This window comes from Lethenteron reissneri, chromosome 59 (assembly GCF_015708825.2).
Source record: "Lethenteron reissneri isolate LAM-NWPU_2019-01 chromosome 59, ASM1570882v1, whole genome shotgun sequence".
NCBI classification, from domain to species: domain Eukaryota; kingdom Metazoa; phylum Chordata; class Hyperoartia; order Petromyzontiformes; family Petromyzontidae; genus Lethenteron; species Lethenteron reissneri.
The window spans coordinates 440,828-452,499 of record NC_083837.1 but is presented as its reverse complement, the minus strand read 5'-3'; the positions used below and the strand labels follow the sequence as shown (position 1 = coordinate 452,499).

Sequence of the window (11,672 nt, the reverse complement as noted above, 5' to 3'; positions counted from 1 at the left end):
CCCCCTTGCCCCCCCCACTCACCCCAACCCCCTCCCCCCACTCACCCCCCTTGTCCCCCCCCACTCACCCTCCATGCCCCCCCCACTCACCCCCAACCCCCTCCCCCCACTCACCCCCCTTGTGCCTCACCCAATCACCCCCATGCCCTCCCACTCACCCCCTTACCCCCCCCCCCCCACTCAGAGAGGGGAGAGGGGAGGGGGGAGAGGGGGGAGGGGGGAGGGGGGAGAGGGGAGGGGGGGCGGCGGGCGGCCAATGGCGAGTCGATCACGTGACCCTCGCGCGGGGTAAAAAGGCGGGAAATGCGCGTCTCTCGGCACGTCAACACATTCGCGTTGTTGTACATTAAACACCAGGTTTGTTGTACATTAAGCCCCAGGTTTGTAAACCCCAGGTTTGTTGTACATTAAACCCCAGGTTTGTTGTGTTGTCGTTAACGCTATCGACAAATGCGTGCATAATAAATTAACTTTTACGTTGAGTTATGCTTTTGTTTACGTGAGGTAACTACAGTTATGGTAAGCCGCGCTCGACCCCCGCGGGCTGAGGGCCTGACCCCTCCAGACCCCTCAAGACCCCCTCGATTCTGCGTTACAATCCACACCCAGCGGCAGCAGCAGTAGCAGCTGCACACACCGTGAGATGATCCTCGTCATCGCTCCGTCTCCACGGGGCTCGTTCCCTCGGCCGCGTTACTCCGCGTGAAGTGAGGAGGCGAGAGAAGTCCCCTCACTACCACCTCCTCGCCATCACCTCACCACTACCATCACTACCACTCCCATCACTACCACTACCACCTCCTCGCCATCACCACCACTACCTTACCACCACTACCAGCACCATCACTACCACCTCATCGCCATCACCTCACCACCACCACCATCACTACCACCACCATCACTACCACCTCCTCACCATCACCACCACTACCTCACCACCATCACTACCACATCACCACTACCACCTCCTCACCATCACCACCACTACCTCACCACCACCACCATCACTACCACATCACCACTACCACCTCCTCGCCATCACCTCACCACTACCTCACCACCACTACCATCACCATCACTACCACCACCTCACCATCACCACCACTACCTCACCACCACCACCATCACTACCACATCACCACTACCACCTCCTCGCCATCACCTCACCACTACCTTACCATCACTACCAGCACCATCACTACCACCTCACCATCACCACCACTACCTCACCACCACCACCATCACTACCACATCACCACTACCACCTCCTCGCCATCACCTCACCACTACCTTACCATCACTACCAGCACCATCACTACCACCTCGCCATCACCACCACTACCTCACCACCACCACCATCACTACCACATCACCACTACCACCTCCTCGCCATCACCTCACCACTACCTTACCATCACTACCACCTCACCACCTCACCATCATCACCTCACCACCACTACCACCACTACCTTCTCACCACTACCACCTCACCACCACCCCACCATCACCACCACTACCACCTCACCATCACCACTAACTCACCACCACTACCATCACTACCACCCCACCATCACTACCACCTCACCAGTACCACCACCCCACCATCACTACCACCTTACCAATACCACCTCACCACCACTACCTCACTATCACTACCACTTCCCCATCACTACCACCAACTACCACCTCACCATCACCCCCATCTGCAAACAAATACAGTCCAAAGATCCCCCGTGTAGCCTTAGCAGACTGTAGGGGCAAGTGCTGTTAGCGAGTAGCACCTGTGAAGGCCAGAACGGCACACGACGGGGTGGGTGGCCAGCACCACGCCCGACCGCCTTTGTCTCCCCAGTGGCGATGTTTACGACACACCGCACCGGGTACTCATTTGAGGCTGAGTCGTCTAGGGGAGACCCTGGACCCGTTCAGATCATCGTCGCTGTAGTTGTGACGGTGACGTCACCACGGAGCCCGTGCCAGACTAGGTGCACTTTGAGGCCACGTGAAGTGTCGAAGCCTCGCTGGGAGGAGGAGGTCACGGGACAGACCCGGCAGGTGCCGTGGGTTGACTGACCGAGATGACTGGCAGAAGCACCACCAGTTGTACCCCCTACTGTGCCAGGCTAGGTGCAGGAGGTCACGGGACAGACTCGGCAGGTGCCGTGGGTTGGCTGACTGAGATGAATGGCAAATGCACCACCAGCTGTGTCCCCCTACTGTGCCAGGCTAGGTGCAGGATGTCTCGGGACAGACCCAGCAGGTGCCATGGGTTGGCTGACTGAGATGACTGGCAGATGCACCACCAGCTGTACCCCCCTACTGTGCCCGGCATCCGCTCGTTGGTTGTGAGCGTCGCTCCTCTGCAATTCGTTGTTGGAGGGCGACTGCCTCAACTGCCCAGTATCAGCGTCCTTCTAGAGCCTACACAGATGCTGTTCTTGACCATTCTCACCACCGCCATTCTACCACTTTAATGCTTCCCCCATCTTTTCTATTTACTACCCCCCACCCCACAGAGCATGAGTATCGGAGATTCAGCCACCAGAGCTGCGGGGCCATTCCTGCTGCCGCACGGAAACTTCGTGGTGTTGTTCACAACAGCCACAACAGCCACCGGACAGGGAGAGCGACTATCCCTCGAGGTTCAAGCAGCCAAGTTCGACCCAGGGACCCATGTCTTCAAATGGAGCTCAGCCGGGCCTCGCTGGGTGGCCCCAAGCCGGACTCGAACCCTAGACGTGTTGTTCTGCGGCCGCTCGCCAGTTCGGGGGGCGGTGCGATCGTGCGTGCTGCTGCATGTGCAGCAGCTCCCAGTCGTCACTGACGACGACGATGTTGACGAGGTGGACAATGCTGAAAGGAGAATGGGGATCAGGAGGAGGTGTCGGTCCTACGTGGTGCTGTCACTCGAGACCGGGAGATGCAGCCCACACCCTGACCACTTTGAGACGAGGTTGGAGTTTGACTCGCCGTCGGGGCCACGTGGTGCCGACGTGGCGTTGGTAAATGGCTCTACGGTTGTGTGGTGGCGTGATGGGCAAATCTACGTGGCCACTGCCACCAGCAGCACCAGCAGCACCAGCAGCAATGTGATTGTGCAGACGTTTGAGCTGCTGTCAACGATGGATGTGTTTTGGGTTGGCGAGTTTTATGGGCAGCTCACAGCTCTGGGCCGCACGTCAAGCAGCAGCAGCAGGAGCATCATCAGCAGCAATGACTGGGTCTTATCAGCAGAGTGGATCTCTGTGCCTCTGCAGAAGACCTCTTCACTGCCACCATCGGTACCGCCATCTCTGCCTGTGCCCCACGAATACGCAGGCGTCACTCGCTGCCTGTGGACGTCTGACCGCCAGGACGGGCTGGCAATGGTGGCCGCAAAGGGTGATGATGTTGATGCTCGTGATTGTGATGCTATGGTGGTGGTGGTGATAGCCACCAGCGCGGGACAGCTGCTGGAGTTTGCCAGCGGTGGGAAAGCGCCGCGCATGTGTGCCTTGCCGTTCGGCGATGCGAGAGGGATTTTTGAGATGCGGAGCGGCTGGTGTGGAGATGGAGCGCTGCTCGTGCGGTCGGAGGGCGGGGGCATGTGCGCCGTTTGGCGGGAGACGTTTCAGGTGAGGGGCGGGTTGCTCTGGGGGTGCGGTTCATAATGGCCGTGTCGGAGACACTACCGAGCAGCCCTGAGAACCTGGATTTGAATCCGAGAAAATTAAATCAGGTTATCAGGTATAGCGAGTTGATGTTCTCAGCCTGGGCACCAATGACTGCATTAAAAAAACGTGACTTTGTGTCTGGTTATGCAGTTTATTTGGCTAAATTCCAGCTCTGAGAAATATATATATCAGCCCTCAACTACTGCTTAGCCCCGCAGAAGCCTATAACACCTGTCAGTTTAGATGAAGTTGCCCATCCAACGGTTGTCCAGGCTCAACCCTACCTGGCTTTCTAGCTCCGCCAAGATCGAACGTATTCAAGCTGATTTTCTCATAGGCCGACGAATTTCTATGACTGCATTAATATTGATATTACTCAACACCGCAATCCTGTGTCCAACCCTAACCTGAGAGCAGGTGGCCGCTTGCTGGGAGGGCGTGAGGGCCGTGCTTGTGGGAGACTTTGCTGGCACAGGGTGCGACCAGGCCATGCTGCTGCACGGCGATTCCGCACCAAGAAATCCACTCCAGGAATTCACTATCACCGACCTGGGCCCCATCGCTTACACGGTACGACCGGCGCGTCCACGGTCGCGCCTGCAAGTTGTGCCGGGTGGGCAAAACGAAAAACGGTTCCCCCTTCGTGGGCCGTAAGAAAGAAGATGACGACGAATGTTGTCTCTGTTGGCAGAGTGTGGAAAGCGTGGAGGATGTGAAGGAGGAGGCGATGGAGGAGTCCTCGTTGGAGAAGTGTGAGCAGATGGTGCAAGTTCTGGAGACAAGACTGCAGGTGGCGCTCGCCAATCAATCCGCATTCTTAATTACCCTGCACATAATTATAAACGTTGAAATGATTATGATAATTATCGTATACATTAGAACCCCTCTTAATGACAGTGATTGGTTCCACGACACCGGTTGTTAAGCGAGTACAGGAAATGCACGTTAAAGGCTTTTTCACCAAGAAAAATGTGTAATAATGAAACAATGGATATTTATACATAAAAATACTAACAACATTATAAACGCATAATATTAAATAAACACGGCTCATAAATGCATTCATTAATATTTACTGTACCTACAACAGCCCGTCGTTTACAGGGGAATGGTCAGTAATCAAACATTGGGCTCTATGGAGGCACTACAACTACTATACGCTACACTATACGCTACACTATACACTACACTACTATACACGACACACTACACTACACTATACACTACACATTTGGCTCTATTGAGGCCCGTCGTTAAGGGATTAGTTGTTAACAGGGGTGGTCGTTAAGAGCGGTTCTTCTGTACATCTCTTTAGCAATCCACTGCTGGATGAAGGCCTCTATGGTGTGTCATTCGTGGGGGCTTGTTTGACCACGCTTCACAGTGGCGAGTGCCGGTTATTTTGCACATGAAGTAGAGCAAAGTAGAAATATTGTGCATTCGCAAAGCGAAACGCAGTTGCAAAGTTTAAGGAAACCGACCATCGTGATGTTTGCCATTTCGTGACCTTTAATATCATGTCGTGAAGAATTGACATCGCGTCAACCCTGGGGGAAACAAAAATAAGCTGACAGCACGCCTCCTTCACATGTCTGTCCCTCCACCCACGGAAAGAATGCAGGCGTTTTCTTTGACAAATCTTATCCACCACATGGCTGTTTTTGGAGTAAAAAAAAACATTTCAGCAGCATTGGTTTAATACGAGCAAAACTCAGGACAGATCTGGAAGTTCTCCAGCATTGGTTTAATCAGGTTTGCCTGACTTTTGATGAGACACTGAATGTCGAAACTGGCCCAGAGTGTTGATTGTATTCAACCAATGCAAGTGGAAAAAAAATAACTCCCAGAAAGCCATGTGGCCAATGAGATGTGTAACAAAATACATTACTATGTTCTGGGGAGGGATAGACATGGGAAAAATAAAGCCTTTTGAAAAGTTTACTTTAAAGATATGTTTTAAATAACATATTTAAAGTAGACCAATGAGATGAATTGCTTTGAAGAAAGAAAAAAAAACATTTAAAAGCAGCTCGGCCCAAATTACAAAGACTGACCCGTGCCGTGAATCTGACAGTCTTGCCGGGTGGTGGAGTGGCACGACAATAACTTTGGTATGAAGCCACTACCACGTGGGCCAACCCAATCACCAACATGGTTCGAGTGTTGCCTGCTTACGCGTTACTTGTTTTCCTCTCCGTCGACGCTCGTGGTTACCTGGCGGGCTAACTCTTGTGCACGTTTGCTGTCCACGCAGGTCGGGCTGTCGGAGCTGCGGGAGCTACAGCTGCTGTCGCAGGAGAAGCAGCGCGTGATCGCACGGGCAGCCGGTGCCGTCGCCGCCATTCCGGACGGCGCTCCCACGCCGAGCCTCGCCGCGGTGCCGGTGAGAGGGGGTTCACTCGCTCGCGGGAAAATTATCGGTTCTGTAAGAAGTGGCCCCGGTGGCTTTAGGGGGTTCAGGTATGTGTGTATGTTGAACGTCTTTCGCACCGTACGTAGCCAACCGCGTTAATCTGGAAACACGCTGATGGCCTTGTTGTCAGAGACACTTGGCCAGCACCGTTGAGAACCTGAGTTCAAGTCCTGGAGATTGCTGCCGCTCCAGCGTTTTCTCTCTGGGGGTTCATAATGGCCATGTCAGAGACACTGAGCCCACACCGCACCGCTGATATTCTGGGTTTAAGGTGGAAACCCTCGGACTAGGGTGCTTCTCTCCGTCTCAGTTGGTTTGCAACGGATATGTTCGAGAACCAGCTGGCACCGCTAAGAACCCAGATTCACGGTTCAACTCCTCGAGCTGGATTCATAATGGGCGTGTTAGAGACAGAGCCGGTACTGCTGAGATCCTGGGTTCGAGGTTCAAGCCCTGGGTCTGGGTGTCTTTCTCCCTCTCAGGGGGTTCATAATGGCTGTGGGGCTGTTAAACACATTTGGTTACTGAGATTTAGTCACTGGGTGATCCCAAAGGACTCTACCGGGTCGTGTAATTGCAGGACATGATTGTTTGTGTTTCTTTGCAGTCAGGGTTGGTGTCGATGTTTGACGATGAAGTGGGGAACGAAGACCGTGTCCTTGAAGATGTTTTACAAGTAACACCCGATAACTACAACACCCAGCAGCGCTACCACTACACCGCCCGGCACTACCACTACACCACCCTGCACTACCACTACACCACCCGGCACTATCACTACACCACCCAGCGCTACCACTACACCGCCTGGCACTACCACTACACCACCCTGCATTACCACTACAACACCCGGCACTGCCTCTACACCCAGATCTACAACCTCCTAGCACTGTCACAACAACAGCCTGCACTAGAACACCCATAATGCCCCTTAGCGAATGGGACGGGTACGATCATCACACGATGCATATCTCAGCGTCGCCGTTGCCACGGCAAGCCGCTACGGCTCCCCGCTGAGACGCTGAGATCATCTGCAATCTTCCCAGAGGGCAAGCTTTGGTGGTCCCTGACATTTCAAGCTTTTTAAATAGGGGACCATACATTCATGATAAGAATTCAAATATTCAACGTTATATAGTTGGTAAATATCTAATAAACGCCATTTTTTGAGGCCTCATTGGGGTTCCACCGCTGGCAAGAAGAATACCGTTGTGCTGCTGTGTGTGTGTGCGTTCGGCTGTTGCAGGAGCCGGCTGTTGCTCTGACCGTCCGGGTGGAACAAATCTGGCAGCGCGTGATTGATGATTCCTGGGTCATCGGCGTTGACCTGGAGTGGACGAATGAACGGTGGGTCCCCCGCTTGCTGCGCTGCGTTGCGCCAGGTCGCTGCACTGCTAACGCACCTCCAGAAGCTGCTTTGACGCTTCTGTACGGTGACGAAGCCTTGAGGAGGTCACGTGGCCGAGCAGTCGTGCGTTCGTCGCTTCTTGCAGAGGTTCACGGTTCGAATCCAACGGTCGCCCTGATTAATGCTATGGCTGTATTGACCAAAAAAAAAAAATAACCACGTCTTTAAAAGAGTGGGTCATTTTTGTGTGCTGGCGTCACGCTCAAACTTACTACATTTTGAAAAATCCGGGCAAATTACTCAATTGGGATCTCACAAATAAGCAGTCATTGCTTCTGACACTACTGGTAGACCTCATAGCCTGAGCAGTGGATGGTACCGGTTTGTGGCTGCCTTCTGGCTTCTGTGTTTTCCTACCCGAGCGATCCAGATGGGCTGAACGACAACAACGATAATAGCGACGTCGCTGAAAACAGTAAAAATGTTTCCCAACCCTGCCGCACCCACTCTGCCTCGCTGCAGCTGCCCCCGTCACCTCCGGCTGCTCCTCCTCGATGAATCCTCCTCTCCACACTCTCCACGCTGCATCCTCTCCTCGCGTTGTCTCCCCCTGCACCCTCCTGACGACGCCGCCGTCGTCCCCCCGTTCATCCAGCCCCCGTCTTCCGGGGCCCCTGGTCTCCGCTCACCGCCAGCTAAAAGGAGCCAAGTCCCCGACTCTCGGCGAATCCGGGGCGAAGCCTACGCTTGACCGGTATAGTTGGTGCTCCGAATGAGAATTTTGAGATTTTTGAGTTGATTATTGCTATAGATTTGACACTGCATGAGTGAAATGTATGTTAAGAAGTAAACCCGAATGCTGCCTTGAAGTCACGGGTAATTTTGAAAAATGCTTCTTCTCAGCCTATAAGATTTGGCAGTTCACCAGGAATGATTAAAGTAAATCAGACAGCTGATGGGCCATGTATTAATCACAGCTTTTCTCACTTTCACCGCTGACTTAATTGATTGCATCTGCTCCACGTTTCGCCGTCTCATTAGCGGTAGCGGCTTCGGCGGCTCTGTCGTGGCTGTGACTCCGCTCCCCGTGTTCACGGGCGTCGGTGAGCGAGGAGGAGGAGGAGAAGTTGCCAGTCGCTTGTTGCTGCTGGCACTCGATGCCGATGGAGGAGGAGGCGGCGACGACGACGACGATGATGGTCGGAGCGGCGCGATACGGGAGTCGGTCGAGGGAGACGCCACCAAGGCCTGGACGTGCGGCGTCGTGACCCTCGGCTGCTCGCGACGTCTCCGACGGGAAGTTCGCCCCGCGGCTCTTTGAGCAAGAGGACTTGACGCAAGGTGGACCATTTCATTATTATGATGACGCTTGTTTACCCAGGAAAGCCTTGCTGAATCTCAAGACGTTTTCTGAAGGGTCCTGGCAAGTTTTTGCAGTAGGTGGCAATGCTGCTACGTGTCATCCCCATTGAGTAATTTGCAGGTAAATTTTCGGCATTGGGCAATGCCAGTTAGTTACATTTGATGGGTTTTTTTTCCTCTAAAAGAAAACCCGGGAACCCAGAGGGAACCCAAGCAGAACAGGGCAGGAACAACCATACTCCTGCATGTGGGTTTAACAGCCTTCATCTTCCATCCAGCGGTGTTACAGAGGGTGCTGGGTCTGTGTAAACGTCAGCAATATTCCACTGTTTGTCATCATCATCATTGTCCCATCTGTGCTGATGTTTCCACGTCATTCCTCTTCACTCTAAGTGCCTCCTCTGATCCATCAGTCCATCTCTGTCCCGGTCATCCTCTGCTGCCTTCCGTTAGCATCGTTGCCATTGCGATTTCGGGATTCCTGTTTGGTGCCATGCTGCCCACGGAACTGTAGCAGTGTGCGTTCCTCAATTCTCTCTTGTATTGTTACATGACCCATTGACAGCCTTGATCTACAAGGCTGTCATTGGGTTAGCCCCACATTACTTACAGGAACTGATCCACTTATATACACCACCAATGAGGTCCTTGAGATTTTCACATCTCTTTCTTCGTATTCTGAGGTCAAGGCTGCGTTCCTGGGGTGTTCGGGCTTTTTGCCAGTGCAGCGCCAAGACTATGGAGCGCGTTGCCTCTGACAATGAGAATATCTAGAGCTATTTAAATCTGCCCTGAAACTCACCTCTTTAAAATGGCCTTTTCCCTATAGTTTTGGTCGTTTTCCGCTGGCTCTTATCTTATTTCCTGCTTTTCATACACGGCGCATTGGGATCCTTTGGATGAAATGTGGCTTACAAATGTAAATTATTATTATTTTGTTCGTTCCATCTATAACGGGCTGGTTTCACCACGCACAAAGCTGCGCGGCATTGTGTGCAAAAAAGAAAGCTCTTGGCCTTGTCCAGACCACAGCTCAAAGAACTGTAGTGTGTGGCCGTGTTTTACACCACTGACTCGCAGAGTTGAGAACTCGTGGGCATTCTAAATGGCAGCAGTAAAGCAAAGGCACGACTGCAGTGACGTCCTCCTAACGTTATATTCATGCAGAGTTCAGGGGACTGCAGCAGTGCGATGCTCTTGCCTTCTCTTGGTCACCAGTTCTGATAACCTTTCAAGAGTCGTTCTGAGCCACGAGATAGCTTCTGGTGACGCCGAGTGAAGCTCCGTTCCTTCCTCGAAGGAACAAGGTTCGTGATTTGCTCCACGATCGTGGCGTTGATTTGACCGTGAAATAAAAGTTGACGCTCGCAATCCCACTCGCTCGTGTCCCGTTCAGACGAGGCCGCCCACGACGTTCAGGCCCTGTCGGCCGCCCGGCCGTGGGGCTCCCTGTCCCTGCACTCTCGCGACGTTGCTCTCGCCGGCGCCCTCTCCTCCCTGGTCTCCACGCTCGGCCGCGCCATTCCTGCGACACCTCCGTCCGTCTCCGCGGCGGCGGCAGCAGCAGCAGCTTCCGCATCATCGTCTCGGCCCACGCTCATTCTGACTTCTCAGCGGCGCCACGGGCCGCTCAGAGACACGGCCGTGCTGTGGACCCAGAAGGGACCCTTCGATGCTCGTTTAGAGTTCATTGCTCGGTGAGCTGTCTTAAGGCACCACGGTGGTGTGATGTTAACAGCCTCGCTTGGTATACAGGAGGTCATGGGTTTGATCCCGACCATGGCACCTATATATTTGGAGTTTGCATGTTCTTCGTGGTCGCGTGGATTTTTCTCCAAGTTCTGCGTTTTTTCCCTCCACAATTAGAAACGTGCGTTTCGAGTATTTGGCTGCTTTAAATTTCCACATGCTGATAAGCCACTTCGTTGAGCTATCATTTGTGGCCAGGTCGCTTCTAATAAAGAGCTCTATAGCTCAGTGTCATGCCAATAGAGTGATTTGCGGGTATTTTTTCAGAATTGGGATGCTGGCCAATACCAGTTAAAACATTTACATTTTTTAGCAATGAGAGCAAACCATAGAAAACCTCTGCAGAACAGAAAGGCACCCAAGTCCGCAATAGAACCCAGGCCCTTGTTTCTGTGGGGCACGAGTGTGGACACTGCACCCACCCGCCCCCTGAACCAACCTTCACACCCCTCACCACTTCCCTCTGCCGCCCCCACCTCTCCACGCCCGCACCGTCAGCTCGTCCGCGTCTCTGTGCGCGTTGATGGCTGCGGTGAGGTCCTCGCTGCCATGCGGAGCCATCCTCTCGTCTCCGGATCCGTGCCCGGGTCTCGGCCTCTCGCTCTCGCGCTGCCTCGACGTGGAAATCACCGCCTCCCTGGCTCACGGACGCCTCATTCTGGGCCCCTGCCTCCCGCCAGAACCACGAGGTGATACAAACAAGCCCCCCTAGGCCAGTCCATTGAGGGAGCCTCTCTCTTGTGTTCTCACCCGTGTGCTTGGAGACTTAAAACTCCTTACAAATACGCCAATGTGTTGTGCCCCTGCAGCTCTCTGTTGCCTGCTAATGAGAGAAACGTGTTGAATAAGCAATGCGTGTGCATGGTTTTTCCTAACCCGTTTTTATGCCTCGTTTGTTTTGTTTCGTCTTATTTGAAAAAAATTCTCATCATGCCCGTACTCGTTCCTATTCTCCAGTTCCATCTTGTCTGTCCCGTCTCATTTGTTTAATCTCTGTTATCCCTTCAGCCCAAAGGTAACAATCGCTCTTAATGCTCGTGCGTCCCGGATGACTTTGTGAACAATCCACTCCGGACTCATCCCACCGCGTCTGGTGTCTCGCGTCATAATTTAAACCGTCTTTCGCAGGCGGGGCCGGCGGCGGCGG

General features: G+C 53.4%; 1 protein-coding gene across 1 annotated transcript; it reads left to right on the top strand.

Moving 5' to 3' along the window:
* The first annotated feature begins 311 nt into the window (after positions 1-311).
* On the top strand, positions 312-10,852 carry FANCB (FA complementation group B). Its single transcript, XM_061575740.1, has 9 exons — positions 312-707; positions 2,517-3,614; positions 4,071-4,223; positions 4,345-4,443; positions 5,908-6,036; positions 6,674-6,742; positions 7,313-7,413; positions 7,937-8,755; positions 10,173-10,852. Exons 2-8 carry the CDS (start codon positions 2,520-2,522, stop codon positions 8,163-8,165), a joined length of 1,875 nt encoding a protein of 624 aa, XP_061431724.1. The 5' UTR covers positions 312-707; positions 2,517-2,519; the 3' UTR covers positions 8,166-8,755; positions 10,173-10,852.
* The last annotated feature ends 820 nt before the right edge of the window (positions 10,853-11,672 follow it).

Bases quoted from the DNA above. Each gene is read 5' to 3' on its own strand.
- FANCB (XM_061575740.1), top strand. From the start codon at position 2,520: ATGAGTATCGGAGATTCAGCCACCAGAGCTGCGGGGCCATTCCTGCTG. The intron at 6,037-6,673 runs GTGAGAGGGGGT...GTTTCTTTGCAG, and splicing joins CGAGCCTCGCCGCGGTGCCG to TCAGGGTTGGTGTCGATGTT. The intron at 6,743-7,312 runs GTAACACCCGAT...CGGCTGTTGCAG, and splicing joins TCCTTGAAGATGTTTTACAA to GAGCCGGCTGTTGCTCTGAC.